Source organism: Oncorhynchus clarkii, chromosome 23, assembly GCF_045791955.1.
Source record: "Oncorhynchus clarkii lewisi isolate Uvic-CL-2024 chromosome 23, UVic_Ocla_1.0, whole genome shotgun sequence".
NCBI lineage: Eukaryota > Metazoa > Chordata > Actinopteri > Salmoniformes > Salmonidae > Oncorhynchus > Oncorhynchus clarkii.
The window spans coordinates 30,386,709-30,408,104 of NC_092169.1; the positions used below are offsets into that span (position 1 = coordinate 30,386,709).

Below are 21,396 nucleotides of genomic sequence, written 5' to 3' on the forward strand. Positions count from 1 at the left end.
GTGCTGTGAATACAAAGACACGTTCATCAGTCACTGAATGTCTTGTTATACACCTGTTATACACCTGTCATATGCTGTTAACATATATTAACATATAGTTATTTATTTGATCAAACCTTTATTTTTTCAGGCAAGTCCCATTGAGACTGATGTTTTTTACAAGGGTGCTCTGTTTACAAATGCAGAATAAAATGCATAACAAGGATTTAATAACACATTTATAACAATCTCGCCAGTCCACTTCTGTGCGTTAACTAGTCTATATATTGTATTTTCTTATATATGTTTGTCTCTTTAATCCACTTCTGTGCGAATATGAAGAAGTTCATTAAAAACACCTGGTCTTTCCATGACACAGACTGACCAGGTGAATCGAGGTGAAAGCTATGATCAGTTGCCACCTGTTAAATCCACTTCAATCAGTGTAGATGAAGGAGAGGAGACAGGTTAAATAAGGATTTTGAAGCCTTGAGACAATTGAGGCATGGATTGCGTATGTGTGCCATTCAGAGGGTGAATGGGCAAGACAAAAGGATTAAAGAACTACAACACTGCTGGGTTTTTCATGCTCAACAGTTTCCTGTGTGTATCAAGAATGGTCCACCACCCAAAGGACATAAAGCCAACTTGACATATCTAACAAATGCTTGTAGGCCATGTCCCAATGAATTGAGGCTGTTCTGAGGGTAAAGGGGGTGCAACTCAATATTAGGAAGGTGTTCCTATTGTTTTGTACACTCAATGTACGTCTCGTTATACAGTATTAACACGGTATATGTCTCTATCCAGTCCATGTCTGTGCCTATAAGAAGTGATTTAGTCTATATATTGTATGTTCTGATATACTGTATATTTGTCTATATTTGTCCACTTCTGTGCAAATAACAAGTTCATTGGTCTATATATGTCTTGTCTCTCTCCAGTCCATTTCAGTGCGAATAAGAAGTTCATTGGTCTATATATGTCTTGTCTCTCTCCAGTCCATTTCAGTGCGTACAAGGAGAAGTGCATCAGTCTGTACTGCCGCATGTCTTCTGTCTTGGACCTGGATGCACTTATTACCCAGCAGGCACTGCGAGAGGCCATAATGGACACAGAGGTTGCCACTGCCAAACAGAGACACCAACATATACTGGACTATATACAGGTAGGGAGATAAAACTGTCCCTGTAAATGTACAGCGTGAAACTGGCAGCAGAGTTGCCAGCTAAATGCTGTAGTTTTGCTTTACAGCAGGGATGCTGTCACATGTTTAACAGTAAGAAAAACATTGTTGTATTATACAATACAGTATTATACTGTAAATAGGCCTACTGTAATAATTACAGCAACACAGCTGTATTATATAATTACAGTAGTTTGCTGGCAACTCTGCTGCAAGTATAATGCTGTAAATGTACAGTACAGCATGTTATGTAATATTTTTACGGTAATTGTAATGAATTAATTAAATTAATTGAAGGGAGGCAGGGTACAGTATTTTACTGTAATTGCTTGGGATTTGCTACTAGGTAATGTGTTTTCATATTACGGCATATCAAATATATATATATATGTGTGTAAACTTGTTTTTCAACCACTCCACAAATGTCTTGTTAACAAACTATAATTTTGGCAAATCGGTTAGGACATCTACTTTGTGCATGACACAAGTTATTTTTCCAACAATTGTTTACGGACAGATTATTTCACTTATAATTCACTGTATCACAATTCCAGTGGGTCAGAAGTTTACATACACTAAGTTGATTGTGCCTTTAAACAGCTTGGAAAATTCCAGAAAATTATGTCATGGCGTTAGAAGCTTCTGACAGGCTAATTGACATCATTTGATTCAATTGGAGGTGTACCTGTGGATGTATTTCAAGGCTTACCTTCAAACTCTGTGCCTCTTTGCTTAACATCATGGGAATTTCAAAAATAATCAGCCTAGACCTCAGAAAAACAGTTGGAGACCTCCACAAGTCTGGTTCATCCTTGGGAACAATTTCTAAACGCCTGAAGGTAGAACGTTCATCTGTACAAACAATAGTACGCAAGTATAAACACCATGGGACCTTGCATGGAAGGAGACGCGTTCTGTCTCCTAGAGATGAACGTACTTTGGTGCGAAAAGTGCAAATCAATCCCAGAACAACAGCAAAGGACCTTGTGAAGATGCTAGAGGAAACAGGTACAAAAGTATCTACATTCACAGTAAAACTAGTCCTATGTCGACATAACCTGAAAGGCCACTCAGCAAGGAAGAAGCCACTGCTCCAAAACCGCCAAAACGGTTTGCAACTGCACATGGGGACAAAGATCGTAATTTTTGGAGAAATGTCCTCTGGTCTGATGAAACAAAAATAGAACTGTTTGCCATAATGACCATCATTATGTTTGGAGGAGAAAGGGGGAGGCTTGCAAGCCGAAGAACACCATCCTAACCGTGAAGCACGGGTGTGGCAGCATCATGTTGTGGGGGTGCTTTTCTGTGCAGGAGGGACCTGTGCACTTCACAAAATAGATGGCATCATGAGAGAGGAAAATGTATATATTGAAGAAACATCTCAAGACATTAGTCAGGAAGTTAAAGCTTGGTCATAAATGGGTCTTTCAAATGGACAATGACCCCAAGCATTCTTCAAAAGTTGTGGCAAGGACAACAAAGTCACGGTATTGGAGTGGCCATCACAATGCACTGACCTCAATCCTATAGAAAATGTGTGTGCAGAACTGAAAAGGCGTGTGCGGGCCAGGAGGCCTACAAACCTGACTCAGTTACACCAGCTCTGTCAGGAGGAGTGGTCCAAAATTCACCCAACTTGTGGAAGGCTGCCCGAAACATTTGACCCAAGTTAAACAATTTAAAGGCATTGCTACCAAATACTAATTGAGTGTATGTAAACTTCTGACCCACTGGGAATTTGATGAAAGAAATCAAAGCTGAAATAAATGACTCTCTCTGCTATTATTCTGACGTTTCGCATTCTTAAAATAAAGTGGTGATCCTAACTGACTTACGACAGGGAATTTTTACTAGGATTAAATGTCAGGAATTGTGAAACACTGAGTTTAAATGTATTTGGCTAAGGTGTATGTAAACTTCAGACTTCAACTGTATGTGTATATATTTTATATATGTACCAGTCAAAAGTTTGGACACAACTTCACATTCAACGGTTTTTCTTTATTTTTACTATTTTCTACCTTGTAGAATAACAGTGAAGACATCAAAACTATACAATGAAACACATGGAATCATTTAGTAATCAAAAAAGTGTTTTATATTTGAGATTCTTCAAATAGCCACCCTTTGCCTTGATGACAGCTTTGCACACATTTGCCTTTCTGTCAACCAGCTTCATGAGGTAGTCACCTGGAATACATTTTCAATTAACAGGTCTGCTTTGTTAAAAGTTAATTTGTGGAATGGCTTTCCTTCTTAATGCATTTGAGCCAATCAGTTGTGTTGTCACAAGGTAGTGGGGTTGCACAGAAGATAGCCCTATTCGGTAAAAGACCAAGTCCATATTATGACAAGAACAGCTCAAATATGCAAAGGGAAATGACAGTCCATCATTACTTTAAACCATGAAAGTCAGTCAATCCGGAAAATTTCAAGAACTTTTCAAGTTTCTTCAATTGCAGCCGGATCATGGATGGAAAAGGCATTGTTCATCACCAAACTGTTCCTGGATGGTTGGGAGAAGTTGCTCTCGGAGGATGTGTTGGTACCATTCTTTATTCATGGCTGTGTTCTTAGGCAAAATTGTGAGTGAAGCCACTCCCTTGGCTGAGAAGCAACCCCACACATGAATGGTCTCATGATACTTTACTGTTGGCATGACACAGGACTGATGGTAGGGCTCACCTTGTCTTCTCCGGACAAGCTTTTTTCCGGATGCCCCAAACATTCATCAGAGAAAATGTCTTTACCCCAGTCCTCAGCAGTCCAATCCCTGTACCTTTTGCAGAATATCAGTATCAGATGCACTCAAACCTGCCTGCTGCCATTCCTGAGCAAGCTCTGTACTGGTGGTGCCCCGATCCCGCAGCTGAATCAACTTTAGGAGATGGTCCTGGCGCTTGCTGGACTTTCTTGGGCGCCCTGAAGCCTTCTTCACAACAATTGAACCGCTCTCCTTGAAGTTCTTGATGATCCGATAAATGGTTGATTTAGGTGCATTATGATTATCCGTAATCATGGTAGCATTCACATGAATGTATAAGTGTTTCCAAACATATTATATTCTTATTTACAATATAAGTGACTCCAAAATGACACAATACGTTATTTACCATTAATTTCTATTGGGTACAAAATAATCTGAAACAGAACCAAAACAAACAGCAAATGCATCTAACAAGTGTGTCGAGTCACAAGCTTGATCTAGTCATTGCGAACTATGAATATGGGACCAAATACTTAACTTTCTACTTCTTTAATACACACACAAGTGAATTTGTCCCAATACATTTGGTCCCCTAAAATGGGGGGACTATGTACAAAAAGTGCTGTAATTCCTAAACGGTTCACCCGATATGGATACCCTCAAATTAACAGTCTGCACTTTAACCTCAAATGTAATCATTTCCTATCCATAGTGCTGGAGTACAGAGGTAAAACAACCAAACGTGTCACTGTCCCAAAACTTCTGGAGCTCACTGTATAAACCATTTGTATCTATTTCTAATACAAACGCATGAGTCCTTTTTTTTCACATTCATCAAAAGAAAATTGTTTAAAAGCTTATTTTTCATATCGTTTATGTTGTCCATTTTTCAGTAAATATATTTATCACGCACCAAAAATCTAAGAAACAGCAGAAACAACTGCGCTAATAATCCTATTGGAGTCAGTTTATTGATGTAATAAAGCCTAACTGCTACGAGTACTAGCTGTTAAATAGCTTGTTTTTCTAATGTTAAAGAACTCCATAACTGCCCAGCCTTCTCTCTCATGTCAGAAAGTTGAAAGCATGAAAGTAAACCCATCTGGTGTTTTTCTCTGTGAAGAACTAATCCAGCTTTTACCACCATGGTCTCTACTGGTAATGGAGACCAACCACAAAACCACAAGTGTGTTTCTGTGATCTGAGAGTGTGTGTGTGATCTGAGAGAGAGTGTGTGTGTGTTCTGAGCTCAGAGAGGCACGGAAAAATGTGGCCCCCAAACCACAGATTACACAGTACTCGGGAGAGCGAGAGAGAGCGACAGGGGAAAAAATAATACCAATCATGAATGACTGAGAGGGAGAGTGTGTGTGGGTGGGGATGTCTGAATATGTGTCTCTGTATAAAAGTGCCAATGTCTGTCTCTCAGTCTGTGTATGTGCATGAGTCTGCCTCTGTGTGTGCATGTAAATCTCATAGTTGTGCGTGTTTGTGCATGTGTGTGTGTGTATGTGAGCTCAGCAATGTGGGCTGCATTAGAGAGAGTGAAGTGTCAATGTGAGGGGGCAAAGCGTGTGAAAAGAGGCCCGTCTGTCTGAAAGCTCTTAGTGCTGGCCTGTCATACCACAGTCTGTCTAGATACTGGGAGGTCCTGTCGGGGTGTGTGTGTGTGTGTGCACGTACGTGCATTTCTATGTGTGTGCGCATTGTTACTTGCGAGTGTATAGTTGCGTGAAAGCGTTTCTGTGTTTACGTGCCTGTGTGTGTGTGTGTATCTGCGGCGTGTGTGTGTGGCTGTGCAGAAATTATGACGTTAAGCCATCTCATTGCACAATTTGTTTAGACTTGCCATTACATGATCGGGGGGGGGGGGAATTCCCTTACTGTGGTATTGTTGTCGAAGACTGGTTTAGTCCAGTAAACATCCTGTTAGTATTGTGTGGAAGTGCATCTTATTCGATTCATCACTGGATTTGGCATCACCCTCACATCAACTGACTAAATGAGTGAGTGGACTAAGTAAGGTCTGCGTCTTTTGAACATTGGAAGGAAGCCTCTGGTAATATGGACTCCTGAGAGGAGAATTAGGGGACCAACCTCTAACCTCAATATGTGCAGTTCCTATTGTGTAGTTCAACACATTGATATACTATAAATCGACTTTGTCCTGCTGTGTGCGCTTGCGTCATTCATCCTCCAAAGGAACCACAAACCCTGTTGCATCTGGCTCTCTCAGGCACCACGACAGCCTGGTGGTGGGGGAGAGACCCCAGCAGTGGGGCCCCTGCCTTGGATCAAAGGAGAGTGGAGGGGGGGGCATCTGTGTGAATAGATGGGTATAGGGTGCAATTTAGGATTCAGACTAAGTAAGCTTCATTGATTGAAGCGAAGGGAAGCTAGAATCATTTCTCTGCAGTCAGTTTCCTCAGTTGCTTTTCTAATGGCACCCTATTCCAGATGGGCCCTGGTCAAAACTAGTGCACTATACAGGAAATATCCATAATCTTAAAGCCAATATTGCATACTATATATCTTCTCTCCCCTTCAGTAGGAATAGTAGAGGAACAAATATGCCCGTAAACCAGCCAACCGTCCCGCGTCACTCCCAATACGATCCCCCCTCTGGTTCTCATCTGCGTCTCACGCTGAATACAGTCCCACTCTGGCTCCAGTCCTTAGCTCCAGTGCGGGTTAATGGAATCTAAAGATGTCTGGTCAGAATGGGTAATTTCCTGTTTCAGGAGGAAGTCCTTTTGTCTGGCGCTCCTTACCTGTCACCCTCATTTGGACTCACTGGGACCACTGCTCTCTCTGCTGGCTGGAGCCTACCTGGAGAGGGGCGGGGGCGTTGTGTGTGTGTGTGTGTGTGTGTGTGTGTGTGTGTGTGTGTGTGTGTGTGTGTGTGTGTGTGTGTGTGTGTGTGTGTGTGTGTGTGTGTGTGAGAGAGAGAGAGAGAGTTTCCCAGTCACCTTCAGTAAGACTCATTTCTGAAATGACTTCTGGCTCCCTGCAGGCGTCTTGTGAGCGCTTGCTGTCAGGAAATTATGCTGCATCAAGAGCACACACACACACACACACACAGAATAGTCTTACACTCTCCCCCTCTCACACACCCACACACACAGGTCTTGGATGACACTTGGATCATCTGTCGAGTGCTCAAGAGAGATGATACTGCTGTGCTGATGAATGCTGGGAGTCTGGGGGATGCTACTTTTCTGGAAGCTATAGTGGGTTTCCTCTCCTGATTAGGGAATCTGTTGAGATTGAATTTCCTCAATCTACAGAAATCATTGGCAATCAACTATTTAAGTAAGTGGAATGAAGGGAAATACCTTGAAAGGAGGACAATGGAAGTTCAGTAAAAAGCTTTTTAATGATTAAAAGCACAAGCATTTTAGAATGACTGCCTTCGTCAGGGTGCTTAGAAAAGTTAAATGGCAGTTGACATGCATCCAGTTCCTTCTGGCTTCTTGGCTTTCAGAGAAGTGTATGGCTGGATTAGCATGCATTATTATCCTACCCATTTACAGACCATTCATCCCTTTCACTGATCCCTCTTCATGCAGAACTGTTTACCTCTCGTATATACAGTATACTCTTATATATAAATATACCTCTCAAATATTATGTAAAACATGTAAGACCCTCTTATCTGAAATATAGCCCACCTCTCATACAGTATACGACCCTCGTATTTCATATCCTGTATTTGAGATATACAGTAATATTCTTGCCTTTGGCTGTAAAAGAGTGATGGAATTCGGTTATAGGGAGAAAGAGAGGAATATCCTCTATTATTCCCAGTTTTGTCTCCCTCTCTGTCCCCCCCCCCCCCCTTCTCTCTCTCTCTGCCATCTGATCCACGGCATTCTTTCCAGCCGAGTCATCCCCTGGTGTCACTCTCTTTTATATATATATATATATATATATATATATATATATATATATATATATATATATATATATGTGTGTTTGTGTGTGTGTCATCTCGTGGTGTCAGTCTCTTTTATATATGTGTGTGTGTGTGTGTGTGTGTGTGTGTGTGTGTGTGTGTGTGTGTGTGTGTGTGTGTGTGTGTGTGTGTGTGTCATCCCCTGGTGTCAGTCTTTTTTCTATATGTGTGTGTGTGTGTGTCATCTCGTGGTGTCAGTCTCTTTTATATATATATGTGTGTGTGTGTGTGTCATCCCCTGGTGTCAGTCTCTTTTATATATATGTGTGTGTGCGTGTGTGTGTGTGTCATCTCGTGTTGTCACTAAGTGCTCTCATACTGTCTCTCAGACAGACACCTAATTGCTGCTTAACATTTGTCATGCTTCATTCTCTACACACACGGAAACACAGAACAATGCTCTCTCTCTCTCTCTCTCTCTCTCTCTCTCTCTCTCTCTCTCTCTCTCTCTCTCTCTCTCTCTCTCTCTCTCTCTCTCTCTCTCTCTCTCTCTCACACACACACACCCTGACTCCCAGGGGAGGTTTGGAGTGATGGAAAGAATGAGAGGCGGAATAGGAGGAGTGAAAGCAGGAATGACGTTTGGTTACGGTGGCCTAGGGCCCCTGATAAGATTGGAACCACATTGGAGACTGCATGCATGGGGAGACTGGCAGGAGAAGGGCTTTGGTGTGCAGCCAGTCATTGTTATGGTCACAATGTGCTTTCTATTCTATACATTCATCCCAAATGGCACCCTATTCCCTATATAGTGCACTACTTTTGACCAGAGCCCATAGCACTGTGTAGGGAATAGGGTGCCATTTGGGACAGTCTATACATTCACTACTGCTTCTTCACCAGACTGCTGTGATATGATCAGGTGCCAATTAATTGCAGGATTCTGTGTAGAGGAATCATATGCATTATGCATAGTTCTATTCGCTACAAACCCTTTGACTGTGTGGGAATATACAACAGTACACACACTTGCACAAACACACAATTACCTATACACAGACACACACACCTGCGTGGTAATAATGTATTTAGTGAAGCTGTAGGCTTAATGTGTGAATGGTTTTGTCCCTCTCGGAGTGAAATAGAAACCTGCAGCTAACCTTAAGCTGCTGTACTACGTAGCTCTCAGCGTTAGTATCCAGGGGTCTACTAGTGTCACTTTCTCCTGGCTATCTTGACCTGGACCTGACTTTTGTTCTCCATTTCAGCAACTGGATGAGATGTTTTTTAACTGTTATAATCAACTATAACTATCTATAACTATGACTTAAAACTGTTATAATCAATTATAACTAATTATAACTATGATGCTTTATAACTGTTATAATCAGCTATAACTATGATGCTTTATAACTGTTATAATGAACAATAACTATGATGTTTTATAACTGTTATAATCAACTAACTATGATGCTTTATAACTTTTATAATCAACTAAATATAACTATGATTTATAACTGTTATAATCAATTACAACTAATTATAACTATGATGCTTTATAACTGTTATAATCAACTATAACTATGATACTATAACTGTTATAATCAATTACAACTAATTATAACTATGATACTTTATAACTGTTATAATCAACTATAACTATGATACTTTATAACTGTTATAATCAATTACAACTAATTATAACTATGATACTTTATAACTGTTATAATAAACTATAACTATGATACTTTATAACTGTTATAATAAACTATAACTATGATACTTTATAACTGTTATAATCAACTATAACTATGATACTATAACTGTTATAATCAATTACAACAAATTATAACTATGATGCTTTATAACTGTTATAATCAATTACAACTAATTATAACTATGATACTTTATAACTGTTATAATCAACTATAACTATGATACTTTATAACTGTTATAATCAATTACAACTAATTATAACTATGATACTTTATAACTGTTATAATCAACTATAACTATGATACTTTATAACTGTTATAATCAACTATAACTATGATACTTTATAACTGTTATAATCAACTATAACTATGATACTTTATAACTGTTATAATCAACTATAACTATGATACTTTATAACTGTTATAATCAACTATAACTATGATACTTTATAACTGTTATAATCAACTATAACTATGATACTATAACTGTTATAATCAATTACAACTAATTATAACTATGATACTTTATAACTGTTATAATCAACTATAACTATGATACTTTATAACTGTTATAATCAATTACAACTAATTATAACTATGATACTTTATAACTGTTATAATAAACTATAACTATGATACTTTATAACTGTTATAATAAACTATAACTATGATACTTTATAACTGTTATAATCAACTATAACTATGATACTTTATAACTGTTATAATCAATTACAACTAATTATAACTATGATGCTTTATAAGTGTTATAATCAATTACAACTAATTATAACTATGATACTTTATAACTGTTATAATCAACTATAACTATGATACTTTATAACTGTTATAATAAATTACAACTAATTATAACTATGATACTTTATAACTGTTATAATAAACTATAACTATGATACTTTATAACTGTTATAATCAACTATAACTATAATGAACTTTAACTATGATGTTTTATAACTGTTATAATGAACTGTAACTAAGATGCTTTATAACTTTTATAATCAACTAACTATAACTATGATTTATAACTGTTATAATCTACTATAACTAACTGTAACTATGATGCTTTATAACTATTATAATCAACTATAATGAACTAACTTTGATGCTATTATAATCAACTATAATGAACTACAACTATAATGCTTTATATAATCAACTATCTATGATGCTTTATATAATCAACTATAACTATGATTTATAACTGTTATAATGAACTATAACTAACTCTAACTATGATGCTTTATAACTGTTATAATGAACTATAACTAACTATATCTATGATGCTTTATAACTATTATAATAATCTATTTCTAACTATAACTGTGATGCTTTATAACTGTTATAATGAACTATAACTAACTCTAACTATGATGCTTTATAACTGTTATAATGAACTATAACTAACTATATCTATGATGCTTTATAACTATTATAATAATCTATTTCTAACTATATCTACGATGCTTTATAACTGTTATAATCAACTAACTATAACTATGATGTTTTATAACTATTAAAATCAACTATAACTAACTATGATGCTTTATATAATCAACTATAACTAAATATGATGCTTTATAACTGTTATAATCAACTAACTATAACTATGATTTATAACTATTAAAATCAACTATAACTATAACTGATGCTTTATAACTATTATAATCAACTACAACTATGATGCTTTATATAATCAACTATAACTATGATGCTTTATAACTGTGTTATAATGAGTGCATTTTGTTCTCTATTGCAGCAGCTGGATGAGATGTGGCGGGAGCTGCGTTGGATCACTGATGCCCTGCAGTGTGCCCGCTACAAGCAGCCCCGTGGCGGTGTGCCCATCACCAGCCTGGTCAATGCCAGCGAGCCTGAGTCAGACCAGGGGGCACAGAAGAGTGACTCAGCATCCTCTACCATGGACTACCTACCCACACCATCACCATCACCTGAGCTACGGCGCAGGAAGGATGTTAGTGGTGAGGAGAATGCACACAGAGAAAGACACACACACTGTCTTGGCTGTCCATCGAAGACGATGATGACGATGCTCCTCTTGAGGATGGGGTTGTATGGGTGTGTTAGCCCTTCTGGCGCTGGTGCCACTTCACACCTATAGATGCAGTGCATACAAATACACAGACATAAACATACATATTGACAGACATTTGTCCACCTCCTCACTCTCAATACACTGGAAGTAAGTCAGGAATGGTATTTATCATAAGCTAAACACATACCCCCACTCTATAATCATAGTTTGTACTGTGTCTGTGTGCAACGCTATTTTGTACATGGACTGTGTGTGTGTTTCTTACCCATCTGTCTCTCTGTCTCCTCCCTCAGACTCCCAGCTGGGGTCAGATGAGGACGGTTGTTCAGAGGTGTTCCTGCCGACAGACAGTGACTACGACTCCAGCGAAGCCTTGTCCCCACGCGAGCTGGACCTGCTCTACTCCCCCCCCCAGGACCTATCCCAGCAGGCCGTGCACGCCCTTGGAGGTAGCGCTCCCGACGTACTACAGATACACGAGCTCAGGTACGAGAACGACCTCTAACCAATGTTCCCTGTAAAATGTTTTTGGCACTGAGCAAATTTCAGGTCTGCTGAGTGTAAATATGAATGTTGTGAAAGTTATGTGCAACTTCCGGCGCGCATTTACTGTGAACACTGAGGCTATACCTGCTTTATGTTACAGTTTTAACAGTGGCCAAGTAGACTACTGTGGCTATTTGATCATAATGTAGGCCTACTAGAGTGGCCTACCATCAAAAACAATGGCAAAAAATGCAGTTACAATGAAAGTGGCTAATATTGCATTGATTCAAGCACAATTCCCACAATAGCTCGAAACATTGATAGTGTTAACTAAAGGCAAAACTCTAGAAAGATGAGTGAAGCTTCTCTGTGCGGGCTAATTTTTATTCTGGGTACATTGTCTCTAACCCTAATCTTGACATACTGCAAATACTGCAGATACAACCTCAGGTACAAGAATAACCTCTATCCCTGACCCTAACGTACTGCAGATACACAAGCTCAGATAGATATAGAGTTGCCACTCTTGTCCTGTCCAGTCCACTTGTGTCCACGAAAACCTCTTCCTTTCACTCTCCCCCAGCCCCAGATTTGTCCTTTTCCCTCTCTCTCCTTTCCTCTACTATCTCCTTTCCTCCTCTTCCCCTCTCCCCATCTCTTTTTGACAGCCATGACTAGAACCTAACCAATCTTATTTTTTATTTTCCAGGTACAGCATCTGCCAGCCCAAAGACCTCGCTCTCTCCCCTCTCTCCCCCGCCTTCCCCCTCTCCCCAGGCCCAATCCTCTCCCCCGCCCCACCCCTCTCACCTGCCCCCATCTTCCCTGAGACCACTCTATCCTGCTCCAAAACCCTGGAGGGTCTCTCCCTCTCCAAAACGACCCAGGACAAGCACTCCTTCACCCCGTTGCGGCACCTTGCCAACCCCCCAGCCAAGCGGAAGCTGCTGTCCCGGAGCCACGGGGCTACTGGGGCCCAGGCGGGTTACTTCAGCGGTCCCCAGCGGTGGCTCAGGGGCCACAGCGACAGCCACACAGGGTCCCTGTCCGAGGGGGTCTATACCAGGCAGAGGGACCCAGAACTGACCACCCTGCCCCTGAATCTCCCATCACCTCAGGGGGAGATATATGCTAGTCATGCTTCCTGTGTCCTGGAGGGCCGGAGGGGGGGACAGAGGGAGCCCAAGCCCCATATCAGGACTATCTTTGTGGAACCGTGTAAGGAAACGTCACCTGAGAACAGGGGCTGTGGAGAGGAGGAGAGAGGGATGGAGGGAAAGGGAAGGATGGAGAGAGGGGCAGGGTTGACAATGGTTTTGGCAGAGGAGGGGTCAGGAGAGGAGGGGTATGAAGGAGTGAGAGCCCAGGATCTGGACTCAGACGACCAAACAAACGCACAGGTGTCAGAGATCCTCAGCAGCAAGCTCTAGGATTAGACAATGGTTCGGCAAGGCGCTCTAGGATTGGACAATGCTCAGTAATATGCTCTAGGATTGGCCATGTTCAGCATTTGACAGTGGTTCAGTAACAACCTCCAGGATTGGACAATAGCTCAGCAACATGATCTAGGAGTGGACGGGACTGAGTAACACGCTTTTGAATGATTGGACATAGGCTAATTGATGACAGCTGGATGGAGCAGTGTTGTTTTGGTGCGTTGCATACAGTCCCTCATCCCTGTGTCCAAACTGATAATGATGCCCCTTTTCCTGTCTGTTTGTCTCTGTGTGTGCTGTTGTGTGGGTCTATATCTTTCTTTTATCCCTTTCTCTTTCTATCTATCCTTCAAGTTACTGTGGACAGGCATGCTGAACTGACTGAGCTAGTGCATGTTTCTCTCTGAGCTCATGCACGTGTGTAGCTCACAGACTAGACAACCCTTGCTCTCTCTGTAGAATGTTCTAGAGACTCAGGTTGCTGGCCAACTGTCTGAACTGTTAACTCAGAACCAAGCCAAGGCTCCAACTGTTATGACCTATAATTAATGCAAAATGACGTCGCTGTCGGATCTAAACGTCAACTCCAAAACAGAAAAAATAAATTATACTGTATTTTCCAAATAACGAACATACAATTATGGAACTTCAGAAGTATTTTGAATACATTTTCTTTGTCCTAGAATGATGAAAGGAAGTTACTGCTTTCAGCACATATAAAACATGAAAATTGGCAAAAATTGTGTTACAAGCTTTTCATCCGACAGCGACGATGAATTTAAGCACTGCTTTACCTATACCTCTGCACTTGAAAGTGTGTTGATGACCGACAATGGCTCGAAGTTGCTATTTCAATTGATGAGTTTTCATTATACATTGACACCTTACATAAACTCAGCAAAAAAAGAAACGTCCTCTCGTATCAACTGCGTTTATTTTCAGCAAACTTAACATGTGTAAATATTTGTATGAACATAGCAAGATTTAACAACTGAGACATAAACTGAACAAGTTCCACAGACATGTGACTAACAGAAATTGTAAAATGTGTCCCTGAACAAAGGGTATATCAAAAGTAACAGTCAGTATCTGGTGTGGCCACCAGCTGCATTAAATACTGCAGTGCATCTCCTTCTCATGGACTGCACCAGATTTGCCAGTTCTTGCTGTGAGATGTTACCCCACTCTTCCACCAAGGCACCTGCAAGTTCCCGGATATTTCTGGGGGGAATGGCCCTAGCCCTCACCCTCCAATCCAACATGTCGGCAGGGTAGCCTAGTGGTTAGAGCGTTGGACTAGTAACCAGAAGACTGCAAGTTCAAATCCCTGAGCTGACAAGGTACAAATCTGTCGTTCTGCCCCTGAACAGGCAGTTAACCTGTTAGGCCGTCATTGAAAATAAGAATTTGTTCTTAACTGACTTGCCTAGTTAAATAAAGGTAAAATAAATAAAATGCCCCAGACGTGCTCAATGGGATTGAGATCCGGGCTCTTGCTGGCCATGGCAGAACACTGACATTTCTGTCTTGCAGGAAATCACGCGCAGATCGAGCAGTATAGCTGGTGGCATTGTCATGCTGTCAGGATGAGCCTGCAGGAAGGGTACCACATGAGGGAGGAGGATGTCTTCCCTGTAATGCACAGCGTTGAGATTTTCTGCAATGCTCAGTCCGATGATGCTGTGACACACCACCCCAGACCATGACGGACCCTCCACCTCCAAATCGATCCCGCTCCAGAGTACAGGCCTCGGTACGCTCAATCCTTTGACGATAAACGCGAATCCGACCATCACCCCTGGTGAGACAAAACCGTAACCCGTCAGTGAAGATTACTTTTTGCCAGTCCTGTCTGGTCCAGCGACGGTGGGTTTGTGCCCATAGAGGACGAAAAATGATGTCTGGTGAGGACCTGCCTTACAACAGGCCTACAAGCCCTCAGTCCAGCCTCTCGCAACCTATTGCGGACAGTCTGAGCACTAATGGAGGGATTGTGTGTTCCTGGTGTAACTCGGGCAGTTGTTGCTGCCATCCTGTACCTGTCCCGCAGGTGTGATGTTCGGATGTACCGATCCTGTGCAGGTGTTGCTACACGTGGTCTGTCACTGCGAGGACGATCTGCTGTCTGTCCTTTCTCCCTGTAGCACTGTCTTAGGCGTCTCACAGAACGGACATTGCAATTTATTGCCTTGGCCACTTCTGCAGTCCTCATGCCTCCTTGCAGCATATCTAAGGCACGTTCACGCAGATGAGCAGGGACACTGGGCATCTTTCTTTTGGTGTTTTTCAGAGTCAGTAGAAAGGCCTCTTTAGTGTCCTAAGTTTTCATCACTGTGACCTTAATTGCCTACCGTATGTAAGCTGTTAGTGTCTTTACGACCGTTCCACAGGTGCATGTTCATTCATTGTTTATGGTTCATTGAACAAGCATGGAAAACAGTGTTTAAACCCTTTACAATGAAGATCTGTGAAGTTATTTGGATTTTTACGAATTATCTTTGAAAGAGAGGGTCCTGAAAAAGGGACGTTCCTTTTTTTGCTGAGTTTATTAGAAGTGTGGACACACGATACAAGCCTTATGTTTCTCTAGGTTTCTCAGCATGGGTTTATAGGCATTTCCCCACTCACAGTGAATGGATTGTCATGGTTTAAAGTTGGTTTTCTGCAGTAATTCATTCTGTTTCATTATCATCATGCTAAGCTGCTTGATTCTATTTGGTTCTTTTGTGGATCTGTTATAACAAGACCAGAGTATCATTCAGAACGACAGGAATGTTCTTCATACACTAAAACAGTTCCCACTTTTCTCGAACTAAGAACATCTGACAACCAGCCTTCAATATCTGCATAGTATACAGTAAGAAGTAAACAGTTTTGAATCCGAAAGTTTACTGTCGATTTACGCTAGTTGCCCCCGCGCCTAGTTCTGACCATCGTTAAGAATACTGATGATAACGAGAGTACTAAACATTCCACAGCAAGCTGCAGTGAATTCCAATATCATAGCCCCTATATATACCTATAAGTACTTTTGTACTCTTTTTTTTTTCATAACTTGCTATTCAGCATTGAATGCCTACCATTCGTATTGTACTTGAGTCAAATTATGTATTATTTGTTGGCATGGACTTGTTTTGTGTGGACTCTAGCTTATGTCCAGTTTGTGCCCCCCTTGGTTTGGCTTGAGAAGGTCAAGGGTTAGAGGTTAGCGGTCACGGTTGGTGGGGTCAGAGGTTAGGGACTTGAGTTACACAAAAACAGTCTGCACTTTGCATCATTGACTTAAGTAACCATGTTCTTCTGTTTAGCCAGAAAGTGATTTGTGTTTTGAAGTTATGTTTCTATGACACTTTAAGGGTTGTTTTAAACTAAGTTGAATCATGAATACTGTAGCTTTGTGTTCTTATCCTAGCTTCTCTGGTACAGAGTATTATACCCTCTATAGTAGTATTACTCTATATTACTCTCTAGAGTATTATATTCTCTGGTAGAGATACATACAGAGTATTTGAATCATGTTATTAAAGTAACATTTCCAGGACCAGCTAATGATTGTGCTCATATGAGGTTTAACACATTATGGACTATATCGGACTAAATTGCACTTTCAACATATATGTCTTGTTTTTTTTCATTTGATTTCTATGATACATCAAGCTAAATCCCAAATAATACCTTAATGGTTTTATCAAAGCCACGTTGCACGGGTAACAGGGATACCTAGAGCTAGCTTTCCACTATTTTAACATTGCAGGTGATTATAAAACCTCATTTAAATTTGATGTATTGATGTACTGATCGAGGGCAGCTTTATCGGTAACTATTGTAAAACAAATTGTTGCATTATTGGAATATTAATATGACATGTTGAAGTTTATTGTTGCATCAACAGGCCGGTTGGTTTTCCACTATACAGTATATATTTGCAACAATGTTTTTATCATTAGGAAAATATGTAGATTGGTTAGTAATTATTGTGTCCTCACTTGACAGTGTATAAGCCACCTTTGCATTTACAGGCTGTTGTAAATGAGTTCTGATCGCCTACGAATAGCAAGTGTAATAGGGGATTATAACACGTGTGTTTCACAGTATGTATCCATTCATAGTTAATGGACTAATAATTACAGTAGTTGTTATAAGTAGATACGAGCTGTAAGGAATGCTTATAACTAGTCTCATAATGCTCTACGAGTGTTATAGAAGGCACTATAATGCATTATTAGGCTACACAGGTGGTTAATAGATAATGTATGTGTCCCAAATGGCACCCTATTCCCTTTATGGACGATAGGGCTCTGGTCAAAAGTAGTGCAGTATAGGGAATAGGGGGCTATTTGGAACACAGACAGTGTTACACTCACTTTTATTTACAGTCATGTCGTCTTTAAACCACCTCCAAATGACCAAATGCATTAATGCGATTGTTTTAAGTGTTGGGCTTTGGGTTTGGGTGTAGGTCTACTACCAAATCTACCAGTTAATGTATATTTCCTCAGGAGTAAAAGCATAATTTGTCGCTATGAAATATTGAATATTACTATTTTATTGTCCTATTTATTTTGCTATATATATCTCGCCACTTCCACCTCTATCTATCAGTCATTAGGCTATTAGTTTGTGGTCTATCAAGTGACTAGGCCTCATCAGATCAGTGTCAATGCTTTTATACCATGTGCACATAGTGAGTGGGCCAAAATCAAGAGGGGTCATCATATCTGTATATTTTTGCATTTCCTGATAAAATGTATGAACTATCATAGCTTCTTAAATGAAAATAAGGCTAATATGTTTGCGGTTGGGGTGAAGTCCTAAATTCCACAAAGTTCCTGTAATGGTTTGATTATTTTCTTCCTGGCTTGTTGCAATGCTATCTCTGTCTAGGGCAGGCCTACCTTATGGTGGCAGATGGATGTGTTTGACCAGTTTAAATAATAAACCTTTCCCTTGTGGATGCTGTGTACAACACTGCCTCTGTATGTCACTCTTCTCTCACTGCATTGATTAGTGAAGCCACTTCAAGGAGTGCAGACAACATACTGTACAGTATACCATCCTTTATTGATGATTCTACTTTACTCTAGTGGGTTATAGTACTTTATCAGTCTGCAGAAAGCCAGAATGGATCTATCTATCCAGTAGCAGCTCAAGAGAGTACGGTGTGTTAGTGGAGTTCTCTCACCTTCTTCTACCCCTCCTCTCCTTCAACTCACTTATTTCTCAGTTGAATACATCTTGGATCTGTTCCAGCTGATAGTTTTTAATGGCTGTCAATGTCCTGTGCCCACGGCGATAGAGTACAATGGAGTAACGCAACATCTCAAAGGCCTCCAGATATCAACATTGGTCTGAAGGCATGGCAACGGGTATCCATGGCAACCACACAAAGGCGCTGTGTGCGGTCCTGATCTGCAACATTTTGTGATGAGAAAGATAGAGATGGAGACAGGAGATTGGATAGAGAGATGGAGAGAGGTAGAGGAGAGGGGGGGTGGATAGAGAGAGATGGGGGAGTTGAGAGAAAGGAAAGGGGTGGGGTGGAGAGATGAACAGCAAGATAATGGATGCAGATGTATTATTGACAGGTATTGTCTGCTGCCAATAGCCATGTGGGAAGAGAGGGAGAAAGAGTGAGAGAAGAGAGAAATGACTTCATACAGCATTGGGATCTTTCAATCATTTTTGCATTAATCCCCAGGAGATTGATTTAAAACATAATTAAAACAGCAGCACAGATAGTTCATTTGGGGGTAAGAGATATATGGTTTGTTGTTCTGTTTTTATCCATCTTAGATTCAAAAAGCCACAAGTAGAACTAAAATATACAAAAATATAAACGCAACATTTTACTCAATTACTCAATTACAGTTCACATAGGGAAATCAGTCAATTTAAATGAATTCCGTAGGCCCTAATCTATGGATTTCACACGACTGGGAATACAGATATGCATCAGTTGGTCACAGATACCTTAAAAAAAGGTAGGGGCGTGGATCAGAAAACCAGTCGGTATCTTGTGTGACAACCGTTTGCCTCATGCAGTGTGGCACATCTCCTTCACATAGAGCTGATCAGGCTGTTGATTGTGGCCTGTGGAATGTTCTCCCACTCCTCTTCAATGGCTGTGTGAAGTTGTTGGATATTGGAGGGAACTGGAACACACTTGTTGTACACGTCGATTCAGGGCATTCCAAACCTGCTCAATGAGTGACATTTCTGGTGAGTATGCAGGCCTTCGAAGAGCTGGGACATTTTCAACTTCCAGGAATAGTGTACAGATCCTCGCAACATAGGGCCATGCATTATCATGCTGAAACATGAGGTAATGGCGGCGAATGAATGGCACGATAATTAGCATCACGATCTCATCACGGTATCTCTCTAAATTCAAATGACTATTGATTAAATGCAAATGTGTTTGTTGTACATAGTTTATGCCTGCCCATACCATAACCCCAAAGGCTTAAGGTAGAGAAATAAACATTCAATTCTCTGGCAACAGCTCGGGTGTACATTCCGGCAGTCAGCATGCCAAATGCATGCTCCCTCAAAACTTGAGACATCTGTGGCATTGTGTTGTGTGACAAAACTTCACGATTTAGAGTGGCCTTTTATTGTCCCCCGCAAAAGGTGCACCTGCGTAATGATCATGATGTTTAATATACGATCATGCTTTGTGATATGGTACACTTGTCAAGTGGTTGGATTATCTTGGCAAAGGAGAAATGCTCACTAACAGGGATGTAAACAAATTTGTAAACAACATCTGAGAGAAATAAGCTTCTGGAGCGTAAGTATAGGATTTTTTATTTCAGCTCATGAAACACGGGAGCAACACTTTACGTTTATATTTTTATTCAGTGTTCTTTTATGTTAATTGAGTGTGATTGCAAAACCCTGGATTATTGTTATTCTAACTTCCGCTACGCATATAAACCCCCCCCCCCCGCCCCCCTTTCGGGTAAATCTGACCACGACTCCATTTTGTTGCTCCCAGCCAATAGACAGAAACTAAAACAGGAAGCGCCCATGCTCAGGTCTGTTCAACGTTGGTCCAAACAATCGGATTCCACACTTCAAGATTGCTTCGATCACGTGGACTGGGAAATGTTCCGCATAGCGTTGGACAATAACATTGATGAATACGCTGATTCGGTGAGCGAGTTTATTAGCAAGTGCATCAGTGATGTGGTATCCACAGCGTCTATTAAAACATTCCCCAACCAGAAACCGTGGATTAATGGCAGCATTCGCGCAAAACTGAATACGCGAACCACTGCTTTTAATCAGGGCATTCGGCATGACTGAATACCAACAGCGTAGCTATTCCCTCCATAAGGCAAGGCAGCTGGCTGGTGTGTTTCCGGACATATTCAATCAATCCTTATCCCAGTCTGCTGTTCCCACATGCTTCAAGAGGGCCACCACTGTTCCTGTTCCCAAGAAAGCGAAGGTAACTGAGCTAAATGACTAATCTTGAAGTGCTTTGAGAGACTAGTCAAGGACCATATCACCTCCACCCTACCTGACACCCTAGACCCACTCCAATTTTCTTACCTCCCCAATAGGTCCACAGACGACGCATTCACAATCACACTGCACACTGCCCTAACCCATCTGGACAAGAGGAATACCTATGTAAGAATGCTGTTCATCAACTACACCTCAGCATTTAACACCATAGTACTCTCCAAACTCGTCATTAAACTCAAGACCCTGGTTCTCAACCCCACCCTGTGCAACTGGGTACTGGACTTCCTGACGGACCGCCCCCAGGTGGTGAGGGTAGGTAACAACATCTCCACCCCGCTGATCCTCAACACTGGGGCCCCACAAGGGTGCATTCTCAGCCCTCTCCTGTACTCCCTGTTCACCCATGACTGCGTGGCCATGCACGCCTCCAACTCAATCATCAAGT

The 21,396-nt window shown here is 40.8% G+C and overlaps 1 protein-coding gene across 1 annotated transcript in view; it reads left to right on the forward strand.

Moving 5' to 3' along the window:
* LOC139381558 (ankyrin repeat and fibronectin type III domain containing 1a) overlaps positions 1 to 17,091 on the forward strand; it is a 229,409-nt gene extending 212,318 nt beyond the window's left edge. The window contains exons 22-25 of the mRNA XM_071125193.1: positions 981 to 1,147; positions 11,260 to 11,482; positions 11,850 to 12,042; positions 12,752 to 17,091. Of these exons, the coding sequence (XP_070981294.1) occupies positions 981 to 1,147; positions 11,260 to 11,482; positions 11,850 to 12,042; positions 12,752 to 13,472 (1,304 nt within the window). The 3' untranslated portion in view covers positions 13,473 to 17,091. The remainder of the gene's footprint in view (positions 1 to 980; positions 1,148 to 11,259; positions 11,483 to 11,849; positions 12,043 to 12,751) is intronic.
* Positions 17,092 to 21,396: the final 4,305 nt, after the last annotated feature.